The sequence below is a fragment of the Megalobrama amblycephala genome, linkage group LG12, assembly GCF_018812025.1.
Source record: "Megalobrama amblycephala isolate DHTTF-2021 linkage group LG12, ASM1881202v1, whole genome shotgun sequence".
NCBI lineage: Eukaryota > Metazoa > Chordata > Actinopteri > Cypriniformes > Xenocyprididae > Megalobrama > Megalobrama amblycephala.
The window spans coordinates 29,443,999-29,463,236 of record NC_063055.1 but is presented as its reverse complement, the minus strand read 5'-3'; the positions used below and the strand labels follow the sequence as shown (position 1 = coordinate 29,463,236).

The following is a 19,238-nucleotide window of genomic DNA, read 5'->3' as shown; positions in this document are numbered from 1 at the left end:
TAGAACCTTGGTAGCACATTCTGTTTTGGGGGTGGGGTCTACATAGCCCTTCCCTGGAACACTCCTTTTTCCTTTCCAATTACACATTGGAGTGAAGAAACAGAGGGTGAATGGGCCGGCAGGCCACGCACACTCCTGCCTGGGAGTGTGTATATATGTGTTGCTGGGTACTTTTCTTGTGTGGGCATCATACATGTTTCATGTCTTGCCTGTGCGCAGCAGCTGTGTGTGCGTCAGGGTTGCCAGGTGCATGATTATGGGATGTGTCAGGAACCGCACCCTTGGGGCGACCGTCCTTCTCTGGTTTACAGAACCTCATTGTGAGTGTATTGGGCAATCATGGAGCTGTCCATGTCTCTTCCATAGGTGGATCTCGAACACTAGATGATGAAAGAGAACAATAGGTTACTGTCTTAACCCTGGTTCTCTGAAACATTGAGTGAAGAGATCCACCAGCTTTGCCCCGCTTGCCACACGCAAAGCGAATATAAATACTGGAGAACAGCAGAGTGTGCAGGCCCTATATTATTTCAGGTAAGGGGGTGGGGCCTTACTTGGCATTTACTGTGCACTTCTGTCTGTCTAGCCAGACTTAGTGCAATTGGATGCTTCAGCAGAGGTCAGGTACGGATGCCCTTCCCATAGGTGGATCTCTCCACTCGATGTTTCAGAGAACCGGGGTTACGACAACCTATTGTTTCACAGACAAGGCTTAAGATAGTCCTAGACTAAAATGCATGTTTGAGCTGTTTTAACTGAAAGCAACTTGCACTGACATATCTTAATATGTCAGTGCCGTTGTTTTGTCTTAAGATGCACACCAGTAATGTTTTTTTTTTTTTTTTGATACACTGATTCATTTGTGCTCTGAATCTTCCTAAAGCAGTGTTTTGAAATCGGCCATCACTAAATAAGTCGTTATTTTGTTTTTTTTTGGCGCACCAAAAATATTCTCGTTGCTTTATAATATTAATATTGAACCACTGTACTCACATGAACTGATTTAAATATGTTTTTAGTACCTTTATGAATCTTGAGAGAGGAAATGTCATTGCTCCCTATGCAGGCCTCACGGAGCCATCGGATTTCAAATAAAATATCTTAATTTGTGTTCCATTAACGAAGGTCTTACAGGTGTGGAACGGCATGAGGGTGAGTAATAAAATGACATTATTTTCATTTTTGGGTGAACTAACCCTTTAAGTGTATTTTTTTCCTGTGATGCAAAGCTGAATTTTCAGCATCATTACTCCAGTGTTCTGTCACATGATCCTCCAGAAATCATTATTTAGTAGCATTATAAATGTCTTTACTGTCACTTTTGATTAATTTAATTCATCCTTGCTGATTAAAGTATTGGTTTCTTAAAAAAAAAGACTTTTGAAGTAGTGTAGGCGGTGAAGAAAAAGAAAAAGCAGAAGCTTCTGTCCAGCACCTCTATGGTTCACAACAAGCAAACACTGAAGTTCACCCTTCACTCCTGTCACTTTCTTCTGCCTTATTCCTCCCATATGCTTAGATTTCATTATATCCCTCAATAGCAGCTTCCCTCCTTTCATGCCCCAGTCGAACGAGACCCTCTCCAGACATTCAGTGACCTGCAGGAAGTTCCATAGCAGCAGTGATTGTACTCACCATTGACTCAGTATTATAGATCAGTCCCACAGTTCTCTTTTTACAGAAGGGACTTTAATGTGTTGTACTGGAAGAACAGACTCCTGTAACTTCAGCATTTGTCTCTCTTATCAGCATTTAAATAGTTCTAGATCAGTTCCATTTGACATGGTGCTGTAGTTCAGTATTCCATTACTGTCCAGAATGTGAATGGAGAAAAATGATATGGTTGTGGGTTATTATGGGTTGCAGTGATGTATTTTGGGGGGTCATGATGAGGTAGCAGTCAGCCAGCTGCAGAGACCTATGTTAATGTTAATAAAAATTTTCACATTCATGTTAGTTCACAGTTCACTAACTAATGTTAACAGATACAAGTTTTGAAAATATATTAGTAAATGTTGAGATTAACATAAACTAATGATGAACAATACTTCTAAAGCATTTATTAATCTTAGGTAATGTTAACAAATGAAGCCTTATTGTAAAGTGTTACAAATAATAATATAAAAAAATCGTAAATTAAAAGGTTTTAGATGCACATATTAAATTGCATGATAATAAGTATTTTTTGTCATGTTGTACTATGGCATAGTCAGTGATGGGAGAAACGAAGCTTTTCAAAGCTTCGAATCAATTGAACCAATTGCTTCGCAAAATGATTCATTGTTTTGAAGCGTTCGAAACGCCACACGCTGGTGGTGACCCCTGCTGGTCAGAACAGTGTAAATGCAACAAAAACTCAGGCCAAACATGCAGATCACCTTTTACAAACCTATTACAAATGTTTTATTTAAAGTAAAATATATCAATGCATTTAACCAATCATCTAATTGATTCTATCGAACCATGGTGTGTTTACGTTCATCTTATATCATCACAGACGTGCACGGCGCATGACAGAAAACAGAACGCGGTGCAGTAAATAGCGTTTTTATTAATGTGGTGCTATTATGTGCAGCAGAGTAAACGACACTTGTGTGTACTCCAGTGGTGTTCTGAAATGAGGCGGCACATTTTTTATTTATTTATGAATCAATGTAAATTAATGTGCATTACTCTTAACGTTGACACCTCTTCCTTGTTAAATGAACATTACATTACATCAAAAAAGAAACCAAATACAATTCTATTTTGTAACTTTACATTAACAATGTAGCTAATGTTCTATTTATCAAAACCAAGTCAATCTCATCAAGTTAATGTTTTAAGCATTTCTACATTCATTCCAAAATAATAACTAAAGGCAATAATTTAAACAATATATTTTATTTGTGTATTGATGTTTTTCTTTTTAATAGTCAACTTAGGCTATTTTGGATCATCAGTCATGCTCCATAAACACCATCCGTCACAGACATGAATTTAATTTCACCAAGCTGATTGCACTGAAAACACCCCGCAGTCATGATTTCAGTCCATTTCAAGTTTGATTTTGACATGACATAAAGCAGTAGTATCTAACTGGTTGATCTGTTTACTTTTCAATTAGTCTTCCCATTGACGGCATCATTTGTTCATTCAAACTGACGCACGGAACGCGCACGTCAACAAGAGGCGGGATTTATCACACAAACCAATCATATCCAATCATAGCGCGATGGAGACGTTGCCTCCTCTCACGTGACCTTCCCCCATTCATTCTCAATTACCCCCCACAAAACCCACCGGGGGTCTAATGGTTTTCTATGAGAGCAAATTGAGGCATGACTCCTGCTGTAACTTCACCTGCGGGTGTCGCTGTTGGGCAGTGTTCCTTTAGAAATACGCATGACTTGCGCTCTTTTTAATGTCATAATTTGTAATATTTGTGTTGTTTTATATGTAATATGGATTATTTTCTCATCCTATTTTTTGAGGAGGCAAGATGCCCCTGGTGTACTCTATGTGCGCCACATGTAGATGGTTTTCCGCTGTTTGCAATGCTCACTCCTGCTCGAATCCAAGGTAAATTATCAACACTGTCATCTCTTACACGTTTTTTATTTAAGTAAATACATTACAATCGGCAAAACACGTGCGCAGGTTACTTTACTTCCTGAACAAGTGCGCACCCACGTCCGAGTTGCTTTCATATTCATGCGAACCGTGGCACATTTCGAGTGCAACCAAACTCAGACCACCTCCTTCAGGTAGTCTCGGGTTTGGTACCCCGGTGTGCACACGGGTTCACGTGACAGCTTTCATATTAGCGATTTTTCTTGCAAACCATGCCCCGTTTCGAACTAAACTGCCAGTGTGAAAGACCCCTGAAAGCAACACGGACTCGGGTGCGCACTTGTTCAGGAAGTAAAGTATTTTCGCCGATTAATATTTACTTCAATAAAACACATGTAAGAGATGACAGTGTTGATGATTTATCCTGGATTCGAGCAGGAGTGAGCCTGCAGTGTATTCGCGCTTTGCGAGTGCAATCAGAGCGGCAAATGAATGGTAATCAACCGTATCCTCAAAATAGGCTGCTTACAAGCAGCAGAAAAAAAAAAAAATACATGTGACGCCATCCATCCATCCATTTTCTTTCGCAGGGGCAGCAGTCTAAGCAGAGACGCCCAGACTTTCCTCTCCCCCGTCACTTCCTCCAGCTCTTCCGGGGGAATTTCAAGGCGTTCCCAGGCCAGCCGAGAGACGTAGTCCCTCCAGAATGTCCTAGGTCTTCCCCGGGGCCTCCTCCCAGTGGGACATGCCCGGAACACCTCTCCAGGGAGTCGTCCAGGAGGCATCCGAAACAAATGCCCGAGCCACCTCAGCTGGCTCCTCTCGATGTGGAGGAGCAGCGGCTCTACTCTGAGCTCCTCCTGAGTGACCGAGCTCCTCACCCTATCTCTAAGGGAGTGCCCAGCCAGCCTGCGGAGGAAACTCATTTCGACCGCCTGTATCCGGGATCTTGTTCTTTCGGTCATGACCATAGGTGAGAGTAGGAACGTAGATTGACCGGTAAATCGAGAGCGTCGCCTCGCAGCTCAGCTCCTTCACCACGACAGACCGGTACAACGACTGCATTACTGCAGAAGCTGCACCGATCCGCCTGTTAATCTCCCGCTCCATCCTTCCCTCACTCGTGAACAAGACCCCAAGATACTTAAACTCCTCCACTTGAGGCAGGACTACTCCACCAACCTGAAGGGGACAGGCCACCCTCTTCCGGCTGAGAACCATGACCTCGGACTTGGAGGTGCTGATTCTCATCCCAGCCGCTTCACACTCGGCTGCAAACTGTCCCACTGCATGCTGAAGGTCCTGGTTTGCCAATAGGACAACATCATCTGCAAAAAGCAGCGACGAGATCCTATGGTCCCCAAACCGGACTGCGCCTAGAAATCCTGTACATAAAAATAATGAACAGGACCGGTGACAGAGGGCAGCCCTGCCGGAGTCCAACACGCACTGGGAACAGGTCTGACTTACTGCCGGCAATGCGAACCAAGCTCCTGCTCTAGTCGTACAGGGACCGGACAGCCCTTAACAGAGGGTCCCGGACCCCATACTCCCAGAGCACCCCCCACAGGACGCCGTGAGGGACACAGTCGAATGCCTTCTCCAAATCCACAAAGCACATGTGGACTGGTTGGGCAAACTCCCATGAACCCTCTAGAACCCTGAAGAGGGTATAGAGCTGGTCCACTGTCCCACGACCGGAACGAAAACCGCATTGTTCCTCCTGGATCCGCAGTGACGCACATACAGTAAACACAAGTGTCAATTACTCTGCTGCACATAATAGCACCAAATTAATAAATAACACTATTTATTGACCCACGTTCTGTTTTCTGTCATGCGCCGTGCACTTCTGTGATGACGTAAGATGAACACAAAGGCACAAGGGTTCGATAGAATCAATTTGAGTGTGAAACCAGAACAGCGCTACGGGGGCACCGGGAACAATCATGCCCTGGCTCGGACCATGGCAAACGAGCCCAGTGTGAAAGCCCCCTCAGTCTACGGGTAAAACCCATATCGATTTTGTTCAGTGGTTCACCTCTGGGGTCTGATCTCATTGAAATCGCATGTCTCATGGGTTCACAGAAATCATCGCCCCCCCAGCGGTGAACGATTGAAATTTTGAAACAGTTACGACGTAACAAAGTCTCGTTTATTGAAATCACGTGACTGTGGCAGTTTCAAAACAAAAGATTCATAAGGTTTCAAAGCTTCATGAAGCAGTGTTTTGATATCGCCCATCACTACTAAGCATTCCATAAACTTTCAAATCATATTCTACTCAGTATTCACAGAGACATTTATTCTTATGGTCACAGATCAACTGCTCCAGTTAGATACAGAAGACATCATACTCCTTTTGTTTGCCAAAATGCTTTTATTCTCATATTTTGATTACACACAAAATTGTACTTGTACAAAATGGGCGGTTACACAAATGCATTATTCTTCTCACAGTACTGCCAAACAAATTTATAGATGCAATTCAATATCAAACCACTGGCTCAACATCCTCACTCCTTCTTAAGCTGAGAAACTGTAAGGCTACAGGGTAAGAACAGACATGAAACACTTTGGTTTGGTTCATTAACATTAATCTCAGTAAATGTTTATTAGATATGGAAAACTTGCACAATACTAAAAAATGTGATAAAATGAGAAGATTATGTGCATGAGGGAGAGGAGCGCAGAGGTTTTTAAGGACGTGAAGAGATGCATTCATGTATATATGGAGCGACAACGAAAGGATAAAGATGGATGGTGTTCATGATGGAAGGATAAAAGCGCCATTATTTGGCCACACTGTGTGTCAGACGGAGCAGATATGAAATCTATTAATTGTGAAATGGCAAAGGATGAATTAATGATGGAACAAAAAAATCATTGGACGTATGTTTACAGCTGCAGGTACTTTGTCGCCATGGCAAGAATTGGGGCTCCTGTTGGGACACCAGGGAAAGGGCCGCTGGATCCAGCAATGTCGATATGGGAGTAAGGCAAAGGTTTGTCCGAGTCCACTCCATGCTGAGGGGCAAATGTGTAGATAGTTAATATATGCATTTTTGCAAAAATGTTACTTTTTAACTTTTTCTCCAATCAGCATTTTAAGTTGCCAGCACTAGAATTTTTGATCATTTTTTAAATCATTTTTGAAAGAAAAAAATAAAAATTACTAGCTTCATTTATTCTTTTTTTTTTTTAAATCAACACTTTAATGTGGGTAACATTTTGAACAAAAAGCTGAGAAAAATCGCATATTTGTCAGACTTCGTCCAGATCGGATTCAGAATCAGGATCAAAATGTAGTCCATCAACACCCCCAAAAATACACAGTCGTTACCTCTTCCCATTGACGGCATCATTTGTTCATTCAAACTGACGCGCGGAACGCGCACGTCAACAAGAGGCGGGATTTAACACAAAAACCAATCATATCCAATCATAGCGCGATGGAGACATTACCTCCTCTCACGTGACTTTCCCCCATTCATTCTCAATTACCCCCCACAAAACCCACCGCACGCTGGGGGTCTACTGGTTTTCTATGAGAGCAAAGGGAGGCATGACTCCTGCTGTAACTTCACCTGCAGGTGTCGCTGTTGGGCAGTGTTCCTTTAGAAATACACCCTTCGCCTTTTCGTAAGTTCATCGTTACATTCGGTAACATTAGGCAGTTTTCATTATATGCTGTTTAATGTTTGGTGATCACGTTAGCAAAAAGGAATAAAAAAAAAAAAAAATTCAGTAAGAATGTTTTCAGATTTATTTTTACATAAAAATATGGCATGCAGTTGCTTCAAACAATTCAATTACATGGAGAGGTCGAATATGACCAATACTGCAGCCAACCATCAGGGGGCGATCAAAATGCTTTGGCTTCACTTTTCAGGTCGTTTGTGGCACACCAATTCAGAGGTTGCATCCTTCGAAGGGTGCATTCGATTGGAAACAGCGCCCTCTATCATATAGCAGTGCAAACTTGTCAATGGTGGGGAAGTCTTGTGTCATAAAAAACGAAAAAAAAAAACCTGTCAATGGCGGGGAAGTGCTGTGTCATAAATAACACAAAATCTCAATCTAAACTGATCTACTACATCAGGAAACTACATCAGGAATAAGGTTCTTCCCATAGTTCTCCACGCTGAGATAGAATCCATAGGTGAGTGTGTGTGCATCTACCTTATCCAGTCCAGAAGCCATGACGAGGAAGGCGGCGGGCGTCTGGTGTCCCCGTGGTGTGGCAGATGAGGGCAGGTTATTGGACTGCAGGATCTCCTCATACTCAGACTTCCCTTTGTGGAACTCATAATCCTCTCGACGAATAGTGGACACCTCAAACAGATCTCCCAGCACCTCTCCCGCTGCCACACAAATAGATTTCTGACCAATGAAACTACTTTTATAGAAACAAAAACAAACACATCTTAGCTCTTCTTACCTTTCTGCCACTGCAGAGCGTTTCCTGAGCGTTGAGCAGCACCATTATCCATTATGATCTACAGTGACACATGGAGAGTGACACGGTCAAAATGAAAATGGTCACAGTAGCACTGACGTGTGATGAGCATTGTTTTTTCTCTACCCTTGGAAGATATGTTGAAATACTCACAGAGTAGTTTGGTCCCATGGCTCTGATAGCATGTCCTGTCAGAGTGGCAATAGTGAAGAGATGAGGAGACACCTCTTTCAACGCCTACAGAAACATACACAATTTTTTTGTTTCAAACATAGATCACGATTCTCCAATGATTCCAAACAGACAACTAAACAAAATAATATGTAATTTACTAGAGCTTCTGACAAAATGTTAATTGTTGCAGTCTATTGAAAATGTTTAATTAATCTGAATGAATAATTATATAAAAAAAAAAAAAAATGGTTTAATGAATGATTCAATGACTCCATCATAAATACGTCACTTGTTTCATTACGGGATGAATCAGCGCTTTTGAAAAGAATCTCTTGAATGAATGATTTATTGACAAATACATTTTTTTAACAGTCACTTGTCGTCAGCAGGTGGCGTAACAAGGTAATCGATACAATCGTAATTTGAAGCGCCATGTTAAGCCCAAAGTATAGTTCAGTTTTTACTCATACACAAGGTTCAGCGTACAGTGCGTGTGACACGAATTTCATCATCAGAAGAGTATGTGCACCACCGAATTTTTGTAACCGGTTGCACATGTGCATTTAATTTTTTGCAGTAATTACTTTATCCACAAGGTGGCAACCGTGCCCTGGGGGTGTCAAAGGTAGTCGGTGTCAAATCGATTTGAAAGAAAAACTGCATAAACATAACAGACAGGAGCACATGTACAGCTTGTACAGCAACAATGGAGGCCTAGATAGACAAGAGATTGAGCAAAGAGGTTAGAAAGTACCCTAATTTGTACAGCTCCAGCAAAGATGTTAACATGGGTTGTAACTCGTGGCGAGAGATTGCTCATGCGTCGAATGCCTATGTGCGCGAACGAGTCAATGAAATATACTTTGCAAGGCTGTATACCCAGGGCTTTACTTTTAAAAGGTGATTCACTCGATTTTGCTATCACAGACATCAGTGTTTATATCCGAACTATAAACTTTTATCCTAACATCACATAAATAATGAAACTGTGTGGTTGATATTCGTGAAGCCATTTCATACCTATACTGTAAATGATAACTGCTCTCTCTGACTCACCGGCAGCCCAAACGCAGATTTGTGTTCCGGTGTGATTTTGTCAAAGGTTTACTAGACACAGGCAAATTGTTGTCATTTAGGAATGAGATCGCATGGGTTTGAATAGAGATTGCGATCTTTTAACGGTCTATGCGAAGCCTGCCTTATTATGGTGCTGAAATGTGAAGCTAAACATGAGAAGGCCAGATGAAGAAATCAGGGACCATGTTAAAATTCAGATGCTTGTTATTAACGTCTTATAAAAAGACATGCAGAACTGTAGGCGCTACACACAAGCAAATTTACCTCATCCTACTTCCACTGTACTAGGTGAAAACTGGCTTAACAACAACCACATGCTTACTTTGATGTATTTTATAGAAAATGAAAATTATTATGAAAATTAACAATTTTTTTTTAATATATCATATAAATGTATAATATAATAATTATATCATTCAAAAGTTTGGGGTCGATAAGATTTATTAATGTTTTTGAAAGAAGCCTCTTATGCTCACTGTATTTATTTGATCAAAAATACAGTAAAAACAGCAATATTGTGAAATCTTACTACAATTTAAAATAACTATTTTCTTAATCTGTAGGGTTAAATATGGAGTTGGCCCACCCTTTGTAGCTATAACAGCTTCAACTCTTCTGGGAAGGCTTTCCACAATGTTTAGGAGTGTGTTTATGGGAATTTTTGTCCATTCTTCTAGAAGCGCATTCGTGAGGTCAGGCAGTGATGTTGGCGAGAAGGCCTGGCTCGCAGTCTCCACTCTAATTCATCCCAAAGGTGTTCTATCGGGTTCAGGCCAGTCAAGTTCCTCCACACCAAACTCTTTATGGACCTTGCTTTGTACACTGGTGCACAGTCATGTTGGAATAGGAAGGGGCGATGCCCAAACTGGGACCAAAGTTGGGAGCATGAAATTGTCCAAAATGACCTGGTATGCTGAAGCATTAAGAGTTCCTTTCACTGGAACTAAGGGGCCAAGCCCAACCCCTGAAAAACAACCCCACACCATAATTCCCCCTCCACCTAACTTTACACGTGGCACAATGCTGTCAGGCAAGTACCGTCAACCGTTCTCCTGGCAACTGCCAAACTCAGACTCGGATCGCCATCGGATTGCAGAGAAGCATTCGTCACTCCAGAAAACACGTCTGCACTGCTCTCGAGTCCAGTGGTGGCGTGCTTTACACCACTGCATCCGACGCTTTGCATTGCACTTGGTGATGTAAGGCTTGGATGCAGCAGCTCGGCCATGGAAACCCATTCCATGAAGCTCTCTACACACTGTTCTTGAGCTAATCTGAAGGCCACTCGAAGTTTGGAGGTCTGTAGCTATTGACTCTGCAGAAAGTTGGCAACTTCTGCACACTGTGCGCCTCAGCATGCTCTGATTCCGCTCTGTGATTTTACGTGGCCTACCACTTCGTGTCTGAGTTTCTGTTGTTCCCAATTGCTTCCACTTTGTTATGATACCACTAACAGATGGCCGTGGAATATTTAATAGTGAGGAAATTTCATGAATGGACTTATTATAAGCAAATAAGACATAATGAGTGTACAGTTAAAGGTATAATTTTATATAACAAGATGATTTTGATCTTATAATAGTACCCTTTTAAATCTTAAAGTAGTAATGCATACTATTCTATATGCCGATATATGTGTGTACCTGCTCCTTCATCTCACACAGCAAGTCCACCATGACCATTCTTCCTTCAGCATCAGTGTTTCCAACTCGGATTCTACGACCGGCACGAGACACCATCAACTCGTCTGCCACATAACAATCTGTCAAAGGGTAAAAAAAAAAAAAGGATGACAAATACTTCGTAACAGACACCCAAACCTGTCAACACATGCAGACTAAGCTGCTTACCAGATCCGACACTGTTCCGCACCATTGCCATCGCACCCACAACCTTCAGGTGTTTGGGCTTCAGTTTGGCTAGGACCTAAAACAACAACAATGATATTAGACTATAATATAACTAATATTCTTCTCATCTTCAGTAATATGAGCAGGAGTGTATGGGATCATACCTGGAAGAAGCCAGCAACAGCCGCAGATCCACATTTATCTCTGTGCATTCCAGCCATGATTCCACCGGCCTTGATGTCCGCTCCACCGGTGTCATACGTAATGCCCTGAAACAACATACAATGTACATATGGACTGGAAACTGCTCTATCCTGGGTGTCCAAATACAATTGACCTAAATATTACCTTGCCAACCAGCATGAGAGTCTGTTGAATGGGTCCTTCTCCACTGTAACTCAGCTTGATCACTCTGGCCTGATGGCGCGGCACAGCTGAAGCAGAAACATCAGCTTTTTAACACAACTTAATGATACATTACATAACACAATCACTAATGAGATCCAGAGTTGGAGTCTTGAGCTCTGGAGAACACAGAAATGTGGCCTTTATCTAGGTCTTTATCATTACTCCAGTCTCTACTCAAGACACTTGAAGAAACCTGCCTGCAAAGATACAGTACTGTGAAGAGTTTTAGGCACTTGTGTAAAAATGCTGTAAAGTGAGGATGTTTTTAAAAAATACTGTTATAAATAGATTTTATTTATCAATTAACTTTTATATTAACTAAATCAAAACAATATTTTGTGTGACCACCCTTTGCATTTAAAACAGCTCTTGTCCAGGTACACTTGGGCATCATTTTTCAGGTATCTTTGGAGGCAGGTTTCTTAAAATCTCTTGGAGACACGGCCACAGTTCTTCTGGATTTGGTTTGTCTCAGTTTCATATGTTTCTTCATGTAATCACAGACAGATCTGATGATGGTGAGCTCTGATCTCTATGTGGAGCACCGGCTGTTATCAGTCTTGTGTATTCAAAAATCTCACTGGATTATTACAATTAATGGCAAAATGAATGTTTGGAAATGTGAACGGATATTTCCTATTGACACACTACAGCAAAAGATATAAATAACTGGATTAAAACCTTTTTTGGGGGGTGAAAATACTTACGTGCCTAAGACTTCTGCACAGTACTGTATATAATATATATATGTGAAAACAGTTGTGTTGCTTAATTTTTGTGGAAACTATGATATTTTTTTTTTTCTGGATTCATAATGAATAGAATGTTTAAATGAACAGCATGTATTTGATGCATGTATTTTTAATTATAAATGTCTTTACTGTTTACACTTTTAAACAATTTAATGGATCCTTGCTGAATAAAAGTGTGAATTTCTTTAAAAAAAAAAAAAAAAAAATAATATATTTATACATTTTTTTCCGTGTTTGGAAAATGTAAAGATAAATTCAGTGTTTGAAATAAAATGTTATTATGAATTTATTTATAAATAAATCAATCCTGCATTTTCTCTTTTTTAGTTATTAAACTAGACACATGGATCAGTGCTTTGAGGGATCTAGTTTTGGCTCTAACGAATTTGAAACAAGCAGGACATTTCTCTGTAATTCCATATTAAATCCACATTACATTATATGGATATTATATCCATATATTCCATATTAAACTCTGCTCTTACTGTTAGCACAGCGGTTGACTGCAGCCAAACAGGGGTACTCCTTCTCCAGAATATCCAAATTACTCACTACTTTCACCTAAGAAACACAAGGGGATGAATGAAGCATGTCAGTTCTTATTGACATGAGATACAGCTTCAAACTCTATCAAATGTTCACTCAAAGTCTCACCGTTACAGGACTATCCTTGAAGACGTCTTCAACATACTCAGCTACACGTGGGGCAGCCATTCGCTCCGGGTCAGAGCCGCCGATATCACGGTAGACAAACCTGCACCATACGCAAATGACCTTTTTTATTGCTTATTGTACACTGTAGGTCTTAGTCAAAATGATAGCTAAAAATTGGGGACACAATGAAGGACACACAACCATACCTGCCGCTTTCCAGAGCAGTAGCTAGCTCAGTAATGGCGGCTCCCTCTGTCTGGTTCTTCGCCCAGACGCCCAGCACCGCCACCTTATGAGAGGACGTCTTGGACTCCCTCACCTCTAGAGGCTGATGACACAGATATTAACTAGGTTATGCTGGTACTGACAAGCATTAAAGTCTAAAACTAGACAACAGAGAGGTAGAAATAATAGAGCATTAGATCTATAAGATTCACTGTTACTTTAGTATTACTTGTTTAGTATTTATATTTTGGATTTGTTTTTATTTTAATTTTAGTTTAAGTTTTAATAATTTTATTGTGCTTTTGCCATTTTTATTAGTTTTATTATTATAGTTTATATTATATTTCTATTTGGCTTTATTTTTATTTCAGTTTTAGTCATTTTAACTTAAACATTTTATTTCAGTTAGTTGCTGAGGCAACATTTCTAAGTTTCATTTAAGTTTTAAAGTTAATTTCATCATCTAATATTTATATATTATTTTTTTATTTCACCTTATAGCGCCCACATTATGCTTTTCGGATATTACCATTCATGTAAGTGTGTTAAAAAGCTATTTGTGATTCTGAACTGTAATTCCAGTCTTACTTCCTGCTTAAATCTATGTTGGTTTGTAACACATTTGCATAATGCTGTGCTGATGAACTGAAGAAGAATAGGATAGAGGAGAAGGAAGTTCAACACTCCTATTTCTAAATCTGTTAGTCAATAAATGTGAAAAAGTAACTTGCGTTACTTATTTTAAAAAGTAAATTAGTAGATCCAAAGGAGGAAGTCAATGTGCATTTTAGGGAAAACTGAATTTTTAAAGGTGCCCTAGATTATGTTTTTAAAAGATGTAATATAAGTCTAAGGTGTCCCCTGAATGTGTCTGTGAAGTTTCAGATCAAAATACCCCATAGATTTTTTTTTATTAATTTTTTTAACTGCCTATTTTGGGGCATCATTCTAAACGCGCCGATTTTATGCTGCGGCCACTTTAAATCCCGTGGTCCACGCCCACAGAGCTCGCGCTTGCCTTGAACAGTGCCTTAAAGTTTACACAGCTAATATAACCCTCAAAATGGATCTTTACAAAGTGTTCGTCATGCATGCGGCGGATTATGTGAGTATTGTATACTGTTATATTGTTTACTTCTGATTTTGAATGAGTTTGATAGTGCTCCGTGGCTAACGGCTAATGCTACTCTGTTGGAGAGATTTATAAAGAATGAAGTTGTGTTTATGAATTATACAGACTGCAAGTGTTTAAAAATGAAAATAGCGACGGCTCTCTTGTCTCCGTGAGTACAGTAATAACCGATGGTAACTTTAACCACATTTAACAGTACATTAGCAACATGCTAACGAAACATTTAGAAAGACAGTTTACAAATATCACTAAAAATATCATGTTATCATGGATCATGTCAGTTATTATTGCTCCATCTGCCATTTTTCGCTATTGTTCTTGCTTGCTTACCTAGTCTGATGATTTGGTTGTGCACATCCAGACGTTAATACTGGCTGCCCTTGTCTAATGCCTTTTATAATGTTGGAAACGTGGGCTGGCATATGCAAATATTGGGGGCGTTCACCCCGACTGTTATGTAACAGTCGGTGTTATGTTGAGATTCGCCTGTTCTTCTGAGGTCTTTTAAACAAATGAGATTTATATAAAAAGGAGGAAACAATGGAGTTTGAGACTCACTGTATGTCATTTCCATGTACTGAACTCTTGTTATTTAACAATGCCAAGATAAATTCAAATTTTCATTCGAGGGCACCTTTAACATGACCATTTTAATGATTGAATGAAATAAAGTAAAAATTAAAAATGTACAATTAAAAAATAATTAATACATAAAAACCATGCTTCTCACCATGTAGAGAGCATGCAGGGCTCCCAGCACGGCTGTCAGGGTGTTTTTTGCATAGCTGTTATGTGGGGGACAAACCAGCAGAGGACGCTTCATGCCAGTTTTCAGAGCCCTACAACAAAAAATAATTCAGATCAATGAAACAAAACCTTTAGATCAGTAAAAGTCTTCTTCAAAGACAGAAATATGTCCTAGAAGAACAGCAGGTCAAAGACATGGACATTAAAGACACAATATTGTTTTCACAGGATGTAAGTTGATCAATACGCATCATGTTTGCATAAGCACCTCTTAATGCCATTAGCAGCAGCGTCACTGAACCGCCGGACATCATCATAATCCCGATTCACTGGACCAGTGCAGGCAAACACCAATCTGTTTCCAGGGAGACCAGGAGCCTTGACAACCACGACCTCTTCCCCGAAGCAACAGTCCACCTGAATGAGAAGAGTGACAGAAGTGTGCAGTGAAAAATAAAAATAAATTTAAATTTAAAACTCAGTGCTGGATAGATGTGTGTGGTGTTGAACTCACTGCACTGTAGTCCTGTAATGGTGCTTTCAAACTCTCCAGCTCTTTAGGGAGGTCCTCATAACTTTGGGCTACCAAGATAATGCCATCAAAACTGTTAAAGAGAGGAATAATCCAAATCAAGCTTCACAATATAACAAATATACATACTTTCACTCTAATATATATACTGCAAAATATATGCAGTAAAAACAAACAGTGTAATAGCTCACCATTACACAGCAAAAAACAAAAAAAAAACAAAAAAACAAACAAAAGAAATTCTTAATCTGTTTTTTTTTTATGTCTTTTTTATTAAAAATGTATAAACATCCTTAAAACCACATAAACTTGTGAAGCAGAATTGTGTAGGTTAGGGTTATTAAGACTTGTTTACATACCCATTAAAAATCATTTTCTTTCTTTAAAATAAAGCTGAAATTAATACAATACAATATAAATAGTAGGGAAAATAATAATAATAAAAAAAATACTGAAATGTTGCTTTAGCAGCTAACTGAAATAAAATAGGTTTAAGCTAAAGTACTAAAATTAAATATAAATTAAAGTTAAATAAAAATATATAAAATTAAAAATAACAAAAATACACAAAAAAATGACTAAAACTTAAACTAAAATGAAAATGCAAAAGCTAATTCAAAATATTAATAATATCTATTATGGTATATAAATAAGCCGCTTTCGCCGGCATATTTTGTTCGTTAAAGGGTTAGTTCACCCAAAAATTAATTCTGTCATTAATTACTCACCCTCATGTCGTTCCACACCCGTAAGACCTTCATTCATCTTCAGAACACAAATTAAGATATTTTTGATGAAATCCGAGAGGTATATGACTCGTCCATAGACAGCAATTTAACAACCACTTGTGAGGTCCAGAAAGGTACTAAAGACATCGTTAAAATAGTTAATGCGACTGCAGTGGTTCAACCTTAATTTTATGAAGCGACGAGAATACTTTTTGTGCGCAAAAAAACAAAAATAACGACTTTATTCAACAATCTCTTCTCTTCCCTGTCATTATCATTACACAGTTGACGCAGTAAGCACAGTGAAGCACGTGTTTACGTACGAATGCCGGCTCAGTATTGGCCAATGCTGATCACATGAGCAGCACGACACATGCGTGTGATGCTGACACAGGAGCCGGCCAATGATGAGTCGGCGTTCTGACGTAGAGCCTGGAAGTGCTGGACATAAACAATCTACCAGAATGACACAGAAAAGAAGATATTGTTGAATAAAGTCGTTATTTTTGTTTTGTTTTTGTGCACAAAAGTATTCTCGACGCTTCACAAAATGAAGGTTGAACCATTGCAGTCACATTGAGGATTTTAATGATGTCTTTAGTACCTTTCTGGACCATAAAAGTGTTGATTATATTGCCGTCTATGGACGAGTCATATACCTCTCGGATTTCATCAAAAATATCTTAATTTGTGTTCTGAAGATGAACAAAGGACTTACGGGTGTGGAACGGCATGAGGGTGAGTAATTAATGACAGAATTTTCATTTTTGGGTGAACTAACCATTTAAATGTATTAAAAAAATAACAATTTGTTGACTTTATGTTTAAAACAGGAATAAATGACTTGCCAAATGTTGTTTTAAGGATGTTTAAGCAATTTTACTAGAAAATAAAGACAAAATTGCAGATGGAATTTTTGGGAAAGTAGTTCAGTTCACAAAGATTCACACTTGACACAATAAGCTATACTCTTACACATCAGTGATAAGAAAGCAGTCTAAAGTCTAAAGTCTGTGTGTTGTTGATTGTAAAGCAGGCAGTTCAGGTAACAGCAGTGCTGACTGATTCATAAAAGTAACATTTTCTGTGATGGTGATGTAATGCTGCGAAGTAGTTTATCACGCTCGTGAGCACCCTTCTGAATCATTAAATGACAAATGGGACAGGGACACCAAACTGCACGTCTGTGAGGCCACAAGATTTAGCACATTGAGTTTGAGACTGGGCTTTACTCACTTCTTGTCGTTGCAGTCAGTGGTCGACTCGATAGGCTGGACACTGGATGGAAGGAAAGACAGAAGATTGAAAACTTTACATATGTGTTGAGAAATTTGCTTCATTGAAGGTTTAGTGAATCTCGCTTAGTTATCGTGTTTACGGTCATGAGAGGCTCTTCAAGAATTAAAACATGAGTTGATGTTTAGCTCAACTCATTTCAACTGCTCTCATGATTTCTGATAATGTTTGATTGACATTTGAGTGTCATTTGGCAGTTATGTACAGTGGGGTCCAAAAGACTGAGACTATGACAAAAGGAATATGCTTCTGTTTTTCTATCTAAATACTTTTTTTTAACTAATAATATTTGCAAATTTACTTATTTGATTGGCATCCTAGAAATTGTGCAGAGTCTTAGAGGTCTCAGACTGCTGGACTTTTGCAATTGCAAACATTTTGCATTTAAATGACAATTCAATTCAAATGAATTAATGCATTGAAACATTTGCAATCTTCAGATGAGGGACAAATAAACCATTTGCAGCTTCCACAAAACCATTTCCTCACTGCTGACATGGCAAATTCAAATACTTCTCATAATTTATTTTTAATGGTGTCATGTCAGCAAATAACTGTTTTGCTGAAACTGTTATTTAATTAGGCTATCCTTCATCCTATCCTTAGTACTCTGGGCTGCGACAGGGTGATAGTGAGTCTATGGAAGACTAAGAAAAGTTTTTTTTTTTTTTTTTAAATGCATATTAATAAAAATAACAACAATAAAAAATAAATAAAATTAAGTTAACAATTAGTAAAAAGGCAATAGTATTTCCTATATATATATATATATATATATATATATATATATATATATATATATATATATATATATATGGCAGCTATTTATATCGACGAAGACCCATTTATAGCCCTACTGTGAAATTATATATTGCTTTCTGGAAAAAAGCGCAAAAACCGAACCAAATATCATTTGCATTATCCTGACAAGAAACGGATGAATAAATAAATCTCCACAGAAAGATATTTTAACACGAGACCAGTATCTAGCTTTTAGCAATTATCAATTAAAATAACTGAATTTGAAAAACAAAAACAATGATCGTACCAAACACGATAACGTTTACCCAGCAGTAATGATGGAAATTCATTTTAAACATTAACAATTATAAACAATCCTCTTACCTCACAGACATCTTCACGTTTCCTTCTCTCGCCTTGCAGAAGAGAAGTCATGAAGTCAGCTGAGCTGACAGACTAATCACATGACCAATGGAGTCACGTGAGGCATGAAAATGTAGTTTTCCCGAACTTTGTAATGAAATAAAATGCACATAAATTGTGAAATTAATTAATTAATTAATTTCAAATGTGCGATTTTAACACGCATCTTAATGTTTTAACTCGAGTATATTTTAATATTCCTTAAATTACATCCTTCTCAACAATATTCCTTAAACTACAAAATCCAAACCGGAAGTCATCAGTGATGACAAGCCCAACTCATTTCTGCGAATCGGTTCTTATGAACAGCCAAACTCAAAGAACAATTCCGTGATTCTTTTATCATTCTGGAGTGGCTGGCACCTCATGCTCTATCTAGCCACATGTATGATGGTTTATTACGTTTTTATTAAGTTTTATAAACAGAGATGAGTGTTTATTGCAGTTCTATCCCACTTCAGTTTGTCACAGCCGTGAAGTCATTTAGA

At 38.8% G+C, this 19,238-nt stretch overlaps 1 protein-coding gene across 1 annotated transcript; it reads right to left on the bottom strand.

Moving 5' to 3' along the window:
* Positions 1-5,912: 5,912 nt before the first annotated feature.
* Positions 5,913-18,828, bottom strand: LOC125280140 (putative aminopeptidase W07G4.4). Its single transcript, XM_048210470.1, has 16 exons — positions 18,712-18,828; positions 17,527-17,568; positions 15,545-15,635; positions 15,299-15,447; positions 15,014-15,122; positions 13,133-13,254; positions 12,927-13,026; positions 12,758-12,833; positions 11,461-11,546; positions 11,277-11,381; positions 11,113-11,188; positions 10,906-11,024; positions 8,165-8,248; positions 7,994-8,051; positions 7,735-7,916; positions 5,913-6,579 (listed from the first exon to the last, which is right to left on the bottom strand). The coding sequence occupies exons 1-16, from the start codon at positions 18,720-18,722 to the stop codon at positions 6,451-6,453; spliced, it is 1,539 nt and encodes a 512-aa protein (XP_048066427.1). The 5' UTR covers positions 18,723-18,828; the 3' UTR covers positions 5,913-6,450.
* Between the last annotated feature and the right edge of the window lie 410 nt (positions 18,829-19,238).

Bases quoted from the DNA above. Each gene is read 5' to 3' on its own strand.
- LOC125280140 (XM_048210470.1), bottom strand. The intron at 12,834-12,926 runs GTGAGACTTTGA...TGTGTTTCTTAG, and splicing joins TCAAGGATAGTCCTGTAACG to GTGAAAGTAGTGAGTAATTT. The intron at 8,052-8,164 runs GTGAGTATTTCA...GTGTCACTGTAG, and splicing joins CCATGGGACCAAACTACTCT to ATCATAATGGATAATGGTGC.